At 41.2% G+C, this 19,137-nt stretch overlaps 1 protein-coding gene across 1 annotated transcript in view; it reads left to right on the plus strand.

The window, feature by feature from the left end:
- Nucleotides 1-5,962: 5,962 nt before the first annotated feature.
- The window catches only part of HS2ST1 (heparan sulfate 2-O-sulfotransferase 1), a 692,935-nt gene continuing 679,760 nt past the window's right edge, over nucleotides 5,963-19,137 (plus strand). The window contains exon 1 of the mRNA XM_044086811.1: nucleotides 5,963-6,032. Within this exon, the coding sequence (XP_043942746.1) occupies nucleotides 5,963-6,032 (70 nt within the window). The remainder of the gene's footprint in view (nucleotides 6,033-19,137) is intronic.

Raw genomic sequence — 19,137 nt, forward strand, 5'->3', positions numbered from 1 at the left:
CCTACTTGCAATCAACTCGACGTGTAAGTGAATTTAAGTAAATCGTTATCTGCACTTTTTTCAAATAATACAGCATTTACATTGATTTATTTGTGTTGCATTGAATACTATCTAGCTGGAAGTTATGGCTCTGTTTTTTCAGTTAGTTCCCCACCCAACCTCCCTACTTTTGTTTTGGTGTTAATCTTGGTGGCTTTGAAATTGCCCGCCCCTCTTGTAAATTTGCATTTGGATACTGCTCCTGGACCCATCTCATTTGCTCACTCAAAAAAAATTGCACTTTATTCATCTGCTTTCACTGTATTTGTGTTTCTTCCTACTTTATTTTGCTTTTGTGTCATCCTAAAAGTACTCAATTGTATTTATTACTGCTTGGTGTAACTATCATTCTAAGCCTTTTGGTTTAAACACTTGGGCTTTAGACCAGTTGTTTTACATTAAGAAGGTTTGTGGTCTGCACTCTTGTGGGAGGAGAGGCTGGACTCTGCCCTTCTGAGCTGGGAATTTCTAGTTGGAGGCTTATAGTGCCTGCATATTTGAACTGTTTCTTACTGAAATTGGTGTGCCTTGTTTGCTGTTGCATGAACTAGATTCAGGCCTGCTGGATTTAGCTTTGTTTGTATAACTTGAGCACTAATCCAGGCCTTATTTTTTGGAGAAGGTTCCCCTGCACCCCAGTGGCAGGAGTGTGCAGTTAGAACTTGTCTGATTGAAGACTACAGGAACAGGGCTCAGTTTTGAGATTTTTTTACTGGTTAATTGGGTAATTTGTTTAAAAGCCTTTCCGATTGCTTGTAGTCATCTAAAGCTGTTTTAAGTGTATTTTTTACTGTTTGTAGTCATTTAAAGCTGTTTTAAGTGTATTTTTTTACTGTTTTGCCTTATCTTTAAAAAAATGTCCTTGTTTCCCACCTTTCTAAGCTAGTATAGTCCAGTTTTCAGGCTAGTGCTGAATTCAGGGCTGTTACAAGTTTCTGAGTTGCCCATACCTTACTTGGATAGAAGGAGGTTTCTCTGTTCACCTCTGAGAGAGGGAGCTTCAAGCAGCCATCTGTCCCCGGAGGAGTGGTTCCAGCCCAGAGGTTAGTAGTTTCTAGGCCATTTTGGGCTAATTTCTATCTCTTTCATTTCCCTGCTGTAAAAACCGTGTTTGCACATCCGGGCAGCGCCGGTTAGCTAGGGCTAAATTATTCCCGGCTCCACCAAGTCTCCTCTTCAGTTTTTCCCTTGAAAGTAGTCAAACTCTCAACCTATGCACTTAAAAAGCATCCTACAGTCCAGCACTTGCTCAGACCTAATAGCAAGCACTAATATACCCCAACACTTCATTGCCCAGCAGGACAAAGGCTCATTATTCACCCCTCACCAACCAAGTGACTAAGCAGCTCACCCTACTATTCAGGCATGACCAAAGGGCAATTTCAGGTACACACTCCAGTCCAGCTGGTGAACCTGGGTATCCTGAGGCAATGTTAGAACTGCTTCATGTTCACAGACAACCCTCGCCTCCTACCACAAAACATTAACATATGCGAGAGATGCAATTATATAGCTAAATTGGAGGCTAAGCTCTCTCCGCCCAAGACTAGAACAGGCAGCCATGAGGAGAAGGTTAACACTTGTACCACACCTTCAGCCTCACATAGACATACTAAACCAGCACTGGCAAAAAATACACATAAATACACAAAATCATACTCGGAGGCTCTAAATAAAAACCTACAAACGCATCAGAGACCTCCAAAGCAGACACCCAAAAAACCTGCACCTCCCGTCACAAACCAGACAACACATAAAACACAAAATCAGTGTGCCACGCAATCACAGCCCTTAAGGTGAAATAACATAGCTAACACACTAGTAATAGGCAACTCTATAGTCAGGCACACTGACGTCCCATTCACTAGGCTGGACAAGGAGAAGATTACTGTTAGCTGCCTGTTGGGAGCCAGAATCCGCCACATAACACAAGCACTCAGGTCACTCCAGAGCAAGTACAAATATGACTCTGTCATTGTTCATGTTGGTGTGAATGACCTGAGATGTACATCCTTGGACTCCATGAAAAGAGACATGGAAGAGCTCTCTGATCATGTAGCCCAGGTGGGTATGACCCTGACCCTGAGTAGCATCCTGCCCTCACCAAGAATGATACCACGGTATAAAGACAAAATGATCAATTTCAACAATTGGCTAAGCTTCTGGTGTCATTCAAAGGGGATCCAGTGTCTGTCAGCCTGGGATGACATGCTTGACAAGCCTCATTGCTTTGCAAGAGACGGCTTACACCTGTCTCCCCTAGGCTTTCGAATACTGGCCAAGGTTCTTGGTGCCCCATAGTGCCTTTTTTAGGCAAGGCTCAAAAGTCAAACTTACCTCCGTAAACATCACAAATAAAAATTTTGGGTTGTGCTACTCAACGCCAGGAGTTTAAATATCAAAATGCATGGGCTCAAAGCACTCCTCAGTATGGAGAACGTCGACATCTGTGCAGTAACTGAAACCTGGTTCAAGGCTCCACACAGCACCCCAGCATTACCAGGCTACAGCTCATACCACACATTTTGGCCACAGAACATGGAACGAAACACAAAAGGAGGGGGTGTATCCATATTCATCAAGGATACCTACACCTCCAGGTTAGTGGTGCAGCATGATACCTCTTGAGATCATCCATATGCAACTAACATCGGGCAAATCTGCAATGCAAATTGTGGCCTGCTACAGATCACTCTCCATGACCCAGGACTACCACTCCGCCTTTCTGGAGACATTGGAAAACATGAAGGTCCTACCGAACACCCTGATATCAGGCGATTTCAGTTACCCTACCATTAACTTTGAAAACTACTCAAGTACAAGCTCCCAGGTCCAGCGCTTCCTGGAAGTTATCAACTCAAATGCCCTGGATCAGCTGGTAAACTCCCCTACCAGAGATGAAAACATATTGGACCTGGTCATCACCAACATGGGCGACAGGTGTTCTGCACCGGAGGTCAACCCATCACTGGTTAGATCAGACCATAAACTAATCACTCTGGATGTCCACACCACACCACCACCCCAACCAAGGAAACCACAGTGGAACACTTTTCTATAGCAAACTTCACCTTACTTAAGACAGAGGTGGTATGTTTCACAGCCCCCACACTAAAAGATAACAGTGTCCAAGATGCAGGAACCTTTACAAATGCACTCTATGAACACCTACAAGGAAGCATGGATCATGCCATCCCTAGCAAAACCAAGACTCACTCCCCTAACAGAAGGAAACAAGTCTGGTGGACCTCTGCCATAAACAGGCTATACAATAGGAGGAGGAAACTAGTTCAGAAAAAAGCAAACCCTAAGAAGGAAAGACATCCCTGATCAGTATCAGTAAGAAACTAAAGTCCCTCATAAAATTATCCAAGGCTAACTTCGAAAGAAAAATAGCCAAGGATTCGAAAGATAACCACAAAGCCTTCTTTAGCTTTGTCAAGAATCTAAGTGGCAACTCACAGATATGCTCTGAGCTAGTACAAAATAGCACAAAATATACTGAACCCACTGATATTGCCAACATGTTGGCAGATATTCAGTGCAAACTTCACCCCCTCTCACCCCCAAAAGGGCCCACAACCATACCAGAAAAGTGTAGTGTGTCAGAAATCACAGACACACAGGTGAAAATGGTGCTTTCAAAAGCCAAAAGCACAGCGTCAACGGGGCCAGATGTTGTCCAGGCTGTGTCTTGTATGAACTACAGAACACAGTAACCCCCCACCTAAACACACTGTTCAACCTCAGCCTCTCCACAGGCTATGTGCCCATAGAATGGCGCACAGCAACGGTTATTCTGCTGCACAAAGGAGGGGCCACAACTGACCCTGGTAACTATTGCCCCATAAGCCTGGTCTGCAAGGCTATGGAGCGCATCATCATGGAACTCATTAACAAAGACATTGGGAACCTCCAAACACTTGACCTGACCCAGTTCGGCTTTGTTAATGGCAGATCGTGCCTACTAAACCTGGTTGACTTCTTTGAGACAGTCACCAAGGCCATAGATGAGGGAAAGGTGGTTCACACAGCCTACCTTTTGACCTCGCCAAGGCTTTTGACACCATTCCCTACTCAGGGAATTATAGAAAAACTCACCAGCCTGAACATAAACCCCTACGTCATGAGATGGGTTGTCAACTGGCTTACAGATAGAGCTCGCATGGTAAGAATAGCGGGCTCCAGGTCAGTCTCTAAACCAGTCACAAGTGGTGTCCCACAAGGCTTGGTCCTGGGTCCCCTACTGTTCAGCATATACTTCTCAGAAGTACAGGCAAACACAGGGGGACTATGGCTAACCAAGTTCGCAGATGACTGCAAACTGGGAGCCATAATTGACTCTCCGGCTGACACGGACATTCTCCAGAAGGGCCTTACTGAGATGGACACCTGGTGTCATGATCTCAAGCTAAATGCCAAAAAATGCATAGTCTTCCCGTTTGGGAAAAACAAAATACCCATGAATTACCACATAGGTGGAAGCCCCCTTAATACAGAAGAGGTAATAAGAGATCTGGGGACCCAGGTAGATAGTAATCTCTCCTTTGACAATCATATTGCCAAAGTAGTTAGGAGATCCTTCTATGTAGCCCATCTAATTACTAAAGGGTTCGCATCTAGAAATAGAGGTTATAGTGCCCCATCTACTCGTCACTCATCAGACCCATCATAGAGTCCAATGCCCCATTTGGGATGTACCACACAAGACACTTCCAACAGCTGGAAAGACCACAGAAGTACCTCACCAAGGGGATCACTGGCCTCAAACATATGTCCAATGCAGCCCAACTGGAAAAACTCTGGCTGTACTCAGTGGCATATCGCTTACTCAGAGGTGATCTCTGCCTGACTTACAAAGCCATGTCCAACTCAGAATTGATGGACATGTTCCACCTAAAGAAATCCAAGTTACTGCGAGCCACTCGCTCTAGTGAGCTAAACCTCGCCACAACAATAAATAGAACATGCTGAAAGGATAGATTCCTGTCACAGAGACTCCCCATGCTTTGGAACAAAATTTCTAACTACATTAGGCAGACTCCCTCACTAACATTCTTCAAGAGAAACCCTGACAAGTGGATGGGTAACAGAAAATATACCCCTGCGATCACTTCATTGGCTCTTCTTGACAGAGGCTCAGTTATTTCATCAATAGGGTGGCGAAAGCTGACACACTCTGGCTAGGCTTATAAATGCCCTCGGGCAAATAGCCTAGTACCTACCTATGAACACTGGGGAATGCGGATATATAAAGGCCAGGTGAGTGGTGGGGAAAGCTCACACCTTAAAATATGATGGCTTTAGTATTTTAATGGGCAACTCCAGGTCTAATTTTGATTGGTGGAAGTTCTGAAACCATGAGAACCATTGGTCCAAATGGCAGCCAGTGTCCATCGGAAACGCTCAACCTCTGGGGAGCCATGAATGCAAGGACCACACCAATGAGGGGGCTTGGGCGAGTTGGCTAAAGGTATGCTTTGAGTTATTCCAACCAGAAGCTAAAAATAAATAAATAAATAAAAACATAAAATTAGGTAGCACAGATGCAGATTAAATGGGGAAGAGAATAGGAAATGGGAAACAAGGAGGGCTCGCAGCCATGCCCTCAGAAGAATGCTTCAATTTAGTCATTCCAAAAAGTAGCAAAAGAGATTCAACAAGCATCCAACCAGGAGGCATGTCGGGCTCACAGCTGCGTCATCCGAAACAACAAACAAGTGTAAAAGCACAATCAAGACTGAAATCCAAACCGACCCCATAGTAGGACTAAAAACCCCCATCTGAGCCCCAATGCAGTGTCACTCATGTAAGGAAAGTCAAGAATATGGATTGAGAAACCACTCATGAATCGCAATCCTCTCTGTGTGATCAACACCAAAACCAAAAACAAAATTCAGGCAACACAGATCGAGATTAAACGATGATAAAAGGACAAAAAAATGTGAAGCGTGGAGGGCTGGCGGCCGTGCCATCGGAAGACAGCTTGCCAAGTAAGTCATGAAGGCCCAAAAAACATCCAAGGTCATCCATACCAGTCATGAAAATTCTGAAAACACAATGCCCATTGGTCCAGATGCTGACCAATGCTTATCAGGAAGAGGTGGTGAAGCTCAGCCAATGGGGGGCTGCAACTGCAAGTAAAACAAGCTAATGAGAGGGCTTGGGTGAGCTGGCAAACAAGTCTGCTTTAGTTTATTTCTAGAAGTAAAAATATAAAAATACCAAAGGGGATTTAAAAAGGTGGCATGGTGGGCACATGGCCGCTCCATCCAGACCAGCTAAAAACACGAAAAAAAATGACACTGAAAATTGATATTATAATGCCATTATAGTGCCAAAAACCCACATTTTAGCCACAGAATAGTGTTACTCATGTACAGAATGTCAGAAATGCATCAAAATCATGTATGAAATATCATACCTGAAAAAGCAGTCCTCCCTATGGTATCCATGTTAACGGGCCAGGTGTATCCTACTCGATATCACCAACTTGGTGAAATGGTGGTTAGGTCCAGGGTTCATGCAGGTGCAATCTCAGCCCCCAAAATCATCTAAAGATTAGTGAGACGCCAAAATAATAGTGTAGTGGAAAAAAATAGAGTCGAATATACCCAAAATAAGACAAGAGTAGGCCGATGGTCCTTATTCCCAAAGGGCCAGCTCCAGCCTGATTCCCCAAATAATAACGCCATTGGCATGGGTTGGACAGTGACCATGCTAGGGATCTGGAATCATCTGCCATAAATGACTTAAAGTATATATACTTAAAAAGATTGTCAGAAAGACCATCAAAAAGGGAATAAAGGGGAGGTTAGGCACATGAGCTGTAACTCGACCTTCTAACGCAACCGTCTAATCTATCGAAGTATCGGTAGGACTTGGATAAGTATTAGGTGTGTGATAGAGGAGTTTAGAGATAAGGGTTAGGGATAGGAAGATTAGGAACAGTTTGAGAAATCAGAATAATCAAAAATACTTAAGATAATATTGAGAATAGATTATAAAATCAAATAGACTAAAATAATATAAAATAAAATAAGTTGAATAAAATAAAACATTAGAGAAATTTAAAGTGTAGTAGAGGAGTGTTCTAATTATGAATATGTAGGCTGGAGTTGCTCTTCTGATTGTAATTCTAAAACATTAACTGGCCTAGGGGCATAGGTGAATGGCTTATAGCTAATCGTGAACCCAGCACATGTTGGGGCACAAGAGGGGAATGATCAGGGGTAGGTTCATAGATTGAAGGATCCAATTGCTTAAATGTAGATATATAAGGGAACCCCGCCAGGTTGACCCAGAAAAACACAGTATAAGCTGAATTTAAAACCAAACTGTCTTAAAAGTAATAAAGACTTACGGTGGGTGTAGCCTCCCAAATGTTTTCTTTATAGCAAAAGCCAATAAGAACACTTTAAAGACCAATCAGAATTTTTTTTTTTACCAATATGTTAAAATGAATAGTCCTGAGAATAAAGAATATTAACTGAGACACGCATTATCTGCTTTTTTTTAAAAAAAAAAAAGCATTTTTTGCTAATACAGTCTTGGGCTAAGTAAGGAAGTTAGCAGCTGGAATACAATCCTTGAAGATCGATCCTGAAAGGGCACCACTGGCATTAATGCAGTCTCATGGATAGACACAGGGGTTTGATCGCACATTAATTCTAAGTAACATCTAAGTGACGTATTAGAAGGGATTCACTGCTTTTGGGTTGAATTGCAGCACTTCAAGTATTTATGTGTAAATGACCATTGCCTTGATAGGAATTTCTTTAGATTAATCTTCAAACACTTACAGCATGTGGTTTATTGCTTTTATACGCATGACTTTTTGAAAAGGTCTAGGTTACCAGAAATTTATCTCCCCCACCCCATCCTAGTTAGCCTTTAGCTTTATCCCCAGTTTTCCCAGGTACACAGACCCTAATACCCAGTGACTCCTGTCTGGGCATCCCTGGATGTAGCCCTTCGCTGTTTGGACCTGCCAACTCCGTGGGAAGTTGATTTTCTGTTGCTCATTTTATGCACCCTGGGAAGTGAGGAATCCAGTGGGGGGTTATAGATGTGGGACCATCAGGGGCGGCTCGTGCTATAGGACTGCAGTCCCCCCAGGTGTGGAAAAGGAAAGAAAAAAAAATCGCGAGTCCCGGAACTCTGCTTATGTGTGCTTGGTGTTCCGGGAACTCAGAGGACTTTGGACTGCTGACACAGCAGTCCAGTTAGGGAGAAGGCATCTCTGCAGGACTGATGCCCAGAAGTCTGTAAAATGATTACCGCATAGAAAGGAAGAGATCTGAACTGCAATGTCTGCAGGCTGGAGCCTCCTCTCCCAGAGAAGCCAGCCAAGAAGATGTTTTGCATTGCTTGCGCGGGACGGGACATACAAATGAAGCTGCTGCAGACAAACTCTGGGACTGAGGACATTGAAGCAGGTACAGTTTTGTGTGTGTGATGAACTTGGGGACCGAGGACATTGAAGCAGGTACAAATGTGTGTTTGTGTGACATGCCCAAGTTCCTATATACTGTTGGCTAGAGAGAACTCAGGATAAATGGTGGTGGTTAGAGAATACCTCAGGCTTGAACCGTATACCTTGGGTGCAGGTAGCAAGAGCCTGAATTCCCTACCCACCACCATTTGTAAAAAAATTGGAGATTTTTGCCTCATATTTGTTCTATTCTGTTCCTCATAAAATCTGTGGTTTCTGTATTTTGTTTCTTTACATAGTTGATGGTGCAGTGGTAGCATTGTTGCCTGACAGCTAGAGGTTCTCTGGTTTGATTCTTGGCTGGGGTGCCTTCTGTGCGGAGTCTGCATGTCCTCCCTGTGTTTGTGTGGGTTTCCTCTGATTGCTGTGGTGTCCTCCCATCTTATAAAGACGTGTCTGAAGTGTTTCTCCCTGGGCCTCTGCTGAAAATTGGCTTTTGTTCCAAGTCAGACTTTCCTGGTTAACAAATGTTAAATAAATAAAAATGACAGGCATTTGAATTTCAGACTTCATATTCTTCAGAAAGTACATGGTAACACAAAACCTTTTATTCTAGCAATTTTCTAAGTTTATAAGATGGATATTTGAAATTTGTCCCTATTTTTGGGACTGTATTCCCCCATTATTGGCTTCGTCCAGGTTTTTTGCGCTATGGTGAGAACTGAATATGTTTGGGGGCTGTATTCCCCCATTATTGGCTTTGTGCCAAGAGGTTGACAGCTATGATGAGAACTGAATTCACTAAATGGTAGCCATTTAAGATTCAGTCTTCCTGTCTTTCACAAAACAGCTGATTTGGCTTAGTAGTATGTTGCTCTGACTGTTTTGCACAGGGTCCTGGGTTCAAGACTTGGCAGTGAAATATATGATGGTAACACAGCATTTTATTCTAGCAACTTTTCAAGATTATGCAAGCAATGTTTAAAATGTGTCCCTATTTTTTGGGCTTTTGTCCAGCCCCCCAATAAACTTTGGCTTTTTCCAGATTTCTTGTGCTGCAAAGTTCTGAGATACAGCTGAGTGTCGAGTAGATTTTACAAGGAGCTGAGAGCTGTAGGGGAAGAGAAGTTTAGTGCTGCTTATATTGTTAATAGCACAACAGGTAGTATACTTGCTTTTAATGTAGAAGGCTGTGAGTTCTACTCCCACAGTATGTAGTTGCATTGCTGATACTATACGTAAAGGGGGTGGATGCTGCAGTCCTTTTTGGCAAAGATATCTAGTAGCTATGAACCTGTTATCAGTTTGCCATCCATTCCCTATTGCAATATTACTAGCTTATTATTATTATTTTTTTTAATGTAACATAGGCAATTTATTCCTCAAGGGCAACAGGCACTTTATTGGTAGATGAAACAATGAAATATAAAGTTGTTTGCTAGTAGCAACCTCTTCATTAGTTACAGATCTCTTTAATACAGAATTATCTAATGACACTTACTTCTTTAGAGATTGTACATATTTGCTGATACTGGTGGATTGTAGAAGTTTGAGTAGACTTTTAGGATGGAAATGTTCTGAATTGGGCAGTTTTGTCATTATTGGTGCATGCATTTTGTTTCATTGTTTACAGGAAAAATGTTCAAAACAATAAATTTAAAACGCCCTCTAACTGTACTTTATTGTACAAGGAATATAATTTAATACAATCCGGAAGGTGTATCAAAGAACACGTATGTTTCATGTGCAAGGAGCCTATGATTTGAAAACAGCCCAAAGTTAATCTTTATCTGCCTCTGGCAAAATGTATTTTCTTTGAATGTGGGTTTAAATGCTGTTTCAAGGAATGTGAGTTTCAAGGGCAGAGAAGTTTTAATGCTAAGTCTATTTTCATTGTGAGACTGTGTTGCTTTGTTTAGCAGATGTCTATTTCAAATGAAGTCCAAATCATGACAGAAGTAAAGCAGTATGCACATTACAGTGTTTATGGTAAATTGGATAAAACAGGCAAGGAATGGGACATTGGAATGGCTGCAGGGGGGAAGCTCTGTTCAACCATGATTTTGTGAGGGGGGAAGGGCAGCAAACTCAGACAGCCCCGGCTGAACTATACCTCTCAACTGTCCAGATTTTTGGAGAATGAATAGATTTTTGCTTTGTTCCTCATAAAATGTGTGGTTTTCTGACAAATCATTTCAGAATGAAGTCACTAAATAAGGACAGACATTGAGTTTCAGACTTCATAACCTTCAGAAAAATGCATGCTAAAGCAAGACCTGTTATTCTATCAGCTGTCTTAAGTTTATACAAGAGCAATTTTTAGTACTGTTTGTATGTTTCCCCAACATATTTGGCCTTGTCCAGATTTCCTGCATTAAGAGGTTGAGAGGTACGTGCAAATAAATCGCTTTATAGAATTAGGAATATACAAACCTCTCAACTGTCCCTGATTTTGGCTCAAAATGTTGCTCTCCCCTTAATAATCCCTCTGCAAAATGGCAAGTTTGGAAGAAAATATGGAGAGTTTACAATTATTAATAACTGTAATGATAAGAGTTATAAATTACTTTTATTTCAGAAATGCATGTAGATTCTCTTATTTTGTCAGCTGCTCAAGTTAACAGTACTAATATTAAAAAAGTGTCCCTTCTTTGACAGGTTCCCAGCTGTATTGTGTGGCAATTTTATATTTTTGCATCACATTTTGGTCCATTTTTCATAAAATTGTGTTTTTTTGGCAAATTAGTAGCAAATCATTAAAGACTGAAGTTAGAAAATAATGACAGACATTTGAGTTTCAAATTGCATACCTTTCAGAAAATTCATACTAATGCAAGACCTACTACTATTCTGTTATATTTCTAAGTTTATAAGAGCAATATTTAAAAACTGCCCGTATTTGTGGGCCTTTGTCCCACTTCTCTGTATGGCTTTGTCCAGATTTCTTGCTCTGAGATTGAGAGGTATGAGTGTCAGAGCCATCACCATCAGCCAGAGACATTTCAAATTGTCACATATATGTTGCACCCCACTCCCCCATGTAGTGACTCTGGATGTGTTCAAGCAAGGTAAGGAGCAGTTATGCAGTGTAAGTTTACAGAGTGTTCCCCTATCCAAGGTAGACACAAGTACGGCAGTGGCTTTTCATCTGTCCTTGATTTTGCAGAATGTTCTGTTTTTCTGTCGTATTGTTATACTGTTGATTTATGCTTATTATTCAGAAAATGCATGCTGTCGCAGTGCCCTGTTGCTCTGTGTTTAAGTAGCAATGCTTTAGTGACCATCAGGTAAGATGGAAGTAAGCTTTAATAAGCATACTGTTAAAGAATTACCAACATTGAAGGCCTTTTTGTTGTTGCCATGCAGAGAATATTTACATAACTAGATAACATGTAAGCTTTAGGTATTGAAATGCATATGACAGTATTTTAATAAAGGACAGCATTACAGTATTTTCAGAACCTCATTACATTTGATGGAGACTTGCAGTAATCTTTGCAGGCTTTACCCATAAACTAAACAAAATGCCAATCAATCATGTGCGGTCCATAACCTGTGCAGTATTACTTTAAGCAATTTATCTTGAGCTTGTTTCTTGTTTGGTGTTCATTTTTTACTTTGAGCATGTTTTCCCCATGAAACAAGTAGATAGTTGTTGTCAGGCAGCAGGTCTCTTTTGGATAAGAAACATTTTTACAAGTGGGGGTATCACAGAGATTGCTACTTTCAGCATGTTACTTGGTACTTTTATAAAGCTGAATATAAATTATAATTAGAACTGCAGTGCAAGGAGAAGTGGTTTGAGTTGAGTGCTGGATGTCTTTTTTTATATTTGATTTTGTCTGGCATTCCAGTAATGTATTTAAAAAAATAATTTATTTTGTTCATGCCTCACAACCTTTTTTCCATCTAGATATTAAGTAAGCTGTCATATAGCCAATACATTGAAATATTTTTTTTCTTCTACACTTCATTTTGTCTTGATTGGATTCTTGTAATGACGGTTTAGCACTCAGGGGATTGTATTTAATTAAAGTTCCAGTTGTTCTGGTTTTGAGCATAGTGCCACCCCTTTCTAGTTGGCCATACCCCTTCGCCCCACACATTCAACTGTCTCCTGCAACCCCCCCCCCTTTGATTTGAAGTCATCAGCCACCACTGAGGACCATAAGCTTTCTTTAACATGGTGGGTGGACAGGATCCGTAACTTGTGGGAGTAGCATTTGCAGTGACATCAGGGCATTATCGCTGCACTCCATTAAAATGCTGATGAATGTGCCTTTTAGTAATAGACATTGAGTTCCCAAATCTTCCTCCAGGATAGAAAAACTGACCATCGGCCACATCATTCTTTCTCTTGCTCCAGTATCTTAAATAAATGTATATATCAGTACATTCATGCTAAGGGTATTGCTGCTAGTACTAGGTATAAATTACTATAAAATATTTTTATCTTCACATGATTATATGAATTCTGCTATAATGGGATAATATTTTATGTTGGTATCCATAGTTTATCACTTATTCAAAAAAATAATTTAAGAAAATGAAACGTTTTTAATGGCATCTGCTTAAACTCTGCTTTTAGATGAACTGTAAAATAAAAATAAATATTAAGTGACAAATGAACATATGCAGTAATTTGAATAAGGAGGACTGTTTTAGCTATCTGGAATAGACCTGGATAATTTTGACTGTTGGGAACCCTTCCAGTAGAAACAAAACTTTCTGGAACAGTGTGTAGACTACTGTTATATCCATAAATATTTATCTTACCAACCTCTGTGTAATACCAGGTTTTCAGAAAAGAATGCTGTGAGTGGTATTTCTACATTTATTGCTGTAGTCACTGGTCCTTTCATTTCACTTATCTGGCTGGGCTGCAAGCTGAATAGAGTTGTGTTGTACCACTGCAGTCTGTCCTGTCTGAAAAAATCACCACTTGGCCGTTATTTTTGTGACAGTGTATTTGTTTGTGTTGTCTTCCTTCTGTTTTTTTTTTGGTCCAGTCAAACTTCCTCTTTACTTGTACAGCTCCCAGTACCCAATGTCCATGCTGGGTGTACCAGCTACTTTCCAACCTCCCCCAGACTTGGTGCTGGGGCCAGTCATGGATCCTGAGAGGTGACTTTGAGACTTGGCTCACCTGTGCTTTCATCCAGGGGGATTTTTTTTGTAAATGACCTACCCACTGCCTTTCCACCACCAGGCACACTCACTGAAACTCCCATATTTAGACCACTCCTCCCCTTAGGGAGCATATCAGCAAGCGCCATCCCACCTTGGATGGCATGCATATACCTTCCCTGCCACTTTGTCAATCGCACAAACCATTAATTGAGCCCTGGTCAGCTGGACCGTAGTCAGGGCTTTATCCATCTACACCACTGGAGCAGCTTTTCTTCCTTCTGTTCTTGTCATCTTTTCTGTTTATCACTTCTGTCTTTTGGTCTGGTTATCCAAGCTGTCTTATTTCTGCTGTCGTATCTAAGCAGAATGATTGGTGTAGCTCAGCAGTGCTCTCAGCTTTAGTGTAGTGACCGACCTTTGTTCATGAGCCCTACAGGCAATCGCCCTATTGGACAGTAAATCTGGTTGTACTTGGATATTTGTGTAACTTTGCAGTTTTGCATAAAGTAGTCCACTAGCCAGTGAGTTGGAGTCATTTTTCTCTATGTAATTTTTGGGTTTCACAGAATTCTTTGAATTCATCTGTTTAAAAATGGACCATTGTTAAACTTTACTGTTTTTAATATTTTAAAAATTGCAAATATTTTGTAAAGAGTAGAAACTACTGCTTGGGAAAATTTGGAATGTGTTAATTCTGTTATCACCTTTTCCATCTGCATGTTACAATAGAATGATTGTTTTTTTTTTTCTTTTCAATTTTTCCTGAACATCTAAGGCCAGAAACTCTGCCTAGTGGGCTTCTCTGCTTAACAAATGTATTTATTTTTTCTAGAACTGTGAATCTTTAATAATCAATAGTGAAACTAATAGGTATTCTTGGCTGTACAGTGGCCCGTATAAATCAGTCCATGCTTGTCTTGGACTTTCTTGGATTTCTGTTCGAACAGTCTTATTTTCCTTTTTGATTGACCTGGCAAGATGGTTTGCATTTATTTCAGACTGATTCTGGGTCTGTATTTTCTCTTCACATTCTTTTGTCATGTTCATGGTCTCCTCTGTTTCTCTCTTTCTGTTTGCCTCTCACTAGATTTTGCAATCATCTCTATCAGTCCAAGTTTCATTGCTAGCATATAACGGAAAATATAGTATTATTATCCTCCAGTATGTGAAAAATTGTTGCTGCTCTCCATTTTATTTTACATATTTTTTAGATAAATCCTTCAACACGTAGTCATCTTTTTGAGTTCTACATGTAGATCCTTTTCTTAGTTGTCTGAAGTTACGGGTTTGGCTTTAGTTTGTTTTATTTATTATTTGTTAAAATATTCATAAAAAATCCTGTCTCCACCACTACCTTTACTTGTTGTTTCTGGCCTTTCTGCATTGTTATAGTTCTGTTGTATGCGTGTATCACTTTCTCATTCAATATATTCATTCTCAACATCTCTATCATTGTTGTGTGTCATATTTGTTGAATGTGTTCTATGTTCTGTTACTGTATTTTTTGCCGTCTCTGAACACTGTCCATATTATTTAACTGTACACCATCTGCATATTCTAGCAGCATGATTCTTTATCTTGCATTTTCCTAAACATTTAAAGCCAGACCTGACAGTTTTGGATATTTTTTACCACCATGTTTGCCCTGCCTTTGTCATTTGTGGCAGTTGCACATTCTTTTCTGCCTGCCTGCTTCTCTTTGCTTTTTTATTATTCATTAAAAGAGTGTCAGTTTTTGCTTGTTTTGTTAACTTCTTTACTTACATGTGTCAGTCTTCATTGCTTGAATTTCTAAAATAACAAGAAACGTGATATAATTCATGTCTGGGGACATTTCTGGTTGACCCATTGCTTTTCTGCTTGCACTGCTGCTCCTACGTGTCTATATCATTTTTTTTAATACATGTTTGGAGTCAGTTTTTGTAGGGACCACACACAGACCAATATTTTATATCATGCTGATTGCACATTCTTACTGCACACATAAACACATTAGTCCTTTGCTATTTTTTATTTTAACTAAAATGCTACTTGAGTGGAAACTGAAAATCTTATCTCCTGATTTATTTAGCCCATGATACCACGCTTTTGTTTACTTTCTCAGACTGCTTGATAATTTTTAGGTTGCAGATTAGACCTTTGTCCTCATTCACTGCCTGTTTGAAGTAGTGCAGCATGACCTTGGAAATGAAAAGTCAAGATGTTTCATGACAACACTCAATGATTAAGATGCTCATATTTTGGAAGTGAGCTAAACAAAGTCAAACAACAACACAGAGGACTAATGTATATGCAGTATCATATGCCACCAGTACTGTTAGCCTACAGGGTGCTGGCGAAAATTGGGCTACTGTTGGCCAGAGGAGGAGAAGAGGCGGAAGACATGGACGAAGGCAGGAATAGAGGAGAAAGGCTAGGACTGTGGTAGTGAGGGTCGGAACTTTGAATGTTGGCAGTATGACTGGTATAGGGAGAGAGCTAGCTGATATGATGGACATAAGGAAGGTTGGTATATTGTGTGTGCAAGAGACCAGATGGAAGGGGAGTAAGGCTGGGTGTATCGGAGGTGGGTTCAAATTGTTTTATCATGGTGTGGATGGGAGGAGAAATGGCATAGGAGTTATTCTGAAGGAACAGTATGTTGAGAGTGTTTTGGAGGTGAAAAGAGTGTCGGATAGAGTGATGTTTATGAAGCTGGAAATTGATGGTGTAATGATGAATGTTAGTGCGTATGCTCCACAAGTTGGGTGTGCAATGGATGAGAAAGAAAAATATTGGAGTGAATTGAATGAAGTGGTGATGACTGTACCCAAGGGTGAGAGAGTGGTGATTGGAGCAGATTTCAATGGGCATGTTGGTGAAGAGAACAGAGGGGATGAGGAAGTGATGGGTAGTTATGGTGTTAAACAAAGGAATGCAGAAGGTCAGATGGTAGTGGATTTTGCGAAAAGGATGGACATGGCTGTGGCGAATACATATTTTAACAAGCGGGTGGAGCATAGGGTGACATACAAGAGTGGAGGAAGATGCACACAGGTGGATTATATCTTTTGTAGGAGGGCCAGTTTGAAGGAGATTGGTGACTGTAAAGTGGTGACTGGAGAAAGTGTAGTTAGGCAGCATAGGATAATGGTTTGTATGATGACGTTGGTTATCAAGAAGAAGAGGAGGAGGAGTGTGAGGGCAGCACCAAGGATCAAGTGGTGGAAATTGAAAAAGGGTAATTGTGAGGTGGAGTTCAGGGATGAGTTAAGGCAGGCAGTGGGTGGCAGTGAAGATTTACCAAATAGCTGGGTAACTACAGCAGAGCTAGTAAGGGAGATGGCTAGAAAGGTGCTTGGTATCACATCTGGACAGAGGAAGGACAACAAGGAGACATGGTGGTGGAATGAGGAAGTACAGGAGAGTATACAGAGAAAGAGGTTGGCAAAGAAGAAGTGGGATTGTCAGAGAGATGAAGAAAGTAGACAGGAGTATAAGGAGATGAGGTGCATGGAAAGAGAGAGGTGGCGAAGGCTAAGGATAAGGCATATGAAGAGTCGTATGAAAGATTAGACACTAAGGAGGGAGAAAAATACCTGTACTGATTGGCTAGACAGAGGGACCGAGCTAGGAAAGATGTGCAGCAGGTAAAGGTGATAAAGGATAATGAGGGAAACATATTCACAAGCGAGGAGAGTGTGTTGAGGAGATGGAAAGAGTACTTTGAGGGGTTGATGAATGAAAAGAATGAGAGGGAGAGAAGGTTGGATGATGTAGGGATAGTGAATCATGAAGTACAATGGATTAGCAAGGAGGAAGTAAGGATAGCTATGAAGAGAATGAAGAATGGAAAGGCTGTTGGCCCAGATGACATACCTGTGGAAGTATGGAGGTGTTTAGGTGAAATGGCAGTGGAGTTTTTAACCAGATTGTTTAATGAAAACTTGGAAAGTGAGAGGATGCCTGAGGAATGGAGAAAAAGTGTTTTGGTACCAATTTTTAAGAATAAGGGTGATGTGCAGAGCTGTAGTAACTACAGAGGGATTAAATTGATCAGTCACAGCATGAAGTTATGGGAAAGAGTAGTGGAAGCAAGGTTAAGAAGGGACGTGATGATTAGTGATCAGCAGTATGGTTTCATGCCAGGAAAGAGCACTACAGATGAGATCTTTGCTCTGAGAGTGTTGATGGAGAAGTACAGAGAATGTTGGAAGGAGTTGCATTGTGTTTTAGTAGACTGAGAGAAAGCATATGACAGGATGCCTAGAGAGGAGTTGTGGTATTGTATGAGGAAGTCAGGAGTGTCAGAAAAGTATGTAAGAGTGGTACAGGATATGTACGAGGGTAGTGTGACAGCGGTGAGGTCTGCGGTGGGAGTGACGGATGCGTTTAAGGTGGAGGTGGGGTTACATCAAGGATCAGCTCTGAGCCCTTTCTTATTTGCAATGGTGTTGCACAGGTTGACAGACGAGATCAGACAGGAGTCCCCGTGGACTATGATGTTTGCAGATGACATTTTGATCTGTAGTGAGAGTAGGGAACAGGTGGAGGAGACCCTGGAGAGATGGAGATATGCTCTAGAGAGAAGAGGAATGAAGATCAGCAGGACAAAGACAGAATATATGTGTGTGAATGAGAGAGAGGATAGAGGAATGGTGAGAATGCAAGGAGTAGAGGTGGCGAAGGTGGATGAGTTTAAATACTTAGGGTCAATAGTTCAGAGTAACGGTGAGTGTGGAAGAGAGTACAGGCAGGATGGAGTGGGTGGAGAAGAGTGTCAGGAGTGATTTGTGACAGGCAGTACCTGTAAGAGTGAAAGGGAAGGTCTACAAGAGGGTAGTGAGACCAGCTATGTTATGTGGGTTGGAGACAGTGGCATTGACAAAAAGGCAGGAGTTTGAGCTGGATGTGGCAGAATTAAAGATGTTAAGATTTGCACTGGGTGTGACGAGGGTGGACAGGATTAGGAATAAGTATATTAGGGGGTCAGCCCAGGTTGGAAGGTTTGGAGACAAAGCCAGAGAGGCACGATTACGTTGGTTTGGACATGTGCTGAAGAGGGATGCTGAGTATATTGGGAAAAAGATGCTAAGGATGAAGCTACCAGGTAACAGGAAAAGAGGAAGGCCTAAGATAAGGTTTATGGATGTGGTGAGAGAGGACATGCAGGTGGTTGGTGTGACAGAGCAAGATGCAGAGGACAGGAAGAAATGGAAACAGGTGATCTGCTGTGGCGACCCCTAACGGAAACAGCCGAAAGATGATGATGATGATATGCATATTGAAAATTGTGGGAAACCATTACCGTTTTGTGTCAACTCATCAGTAAACTTTTTAGTCATAATTATTTGGTGCCCTTTTTATGTGTTGAATTATGCTTGAGGGGTATGCATGGCTAGGAACTACTGAATTTCGAGGGTATAAGATGCCCCTTGATACACTGATTGTTTTCACTCCTCATTCAGATATTTAGTGTCCATTAGCCTTTTTACTTTTACTGGGACTTCATCTAGAGGCAGTTTTCCTCTTAGTTTGTGATATGTGGTATCACA

The sequence above is a fragment of the Protopterus annectens genome, chromosome 10.part0 (assembly GCF_019279795.1).
Source record: "Protopterus annectens isolate FY-2018-M chromosome 10.part0, PAN1.0, whole genome shotgun sequence".
Lineage (NCBI taxonomy): Eukaryota > Metazoa > Chordata > Ceratodontiformes > Protopteridae > Protopterus > Protopterus annectens.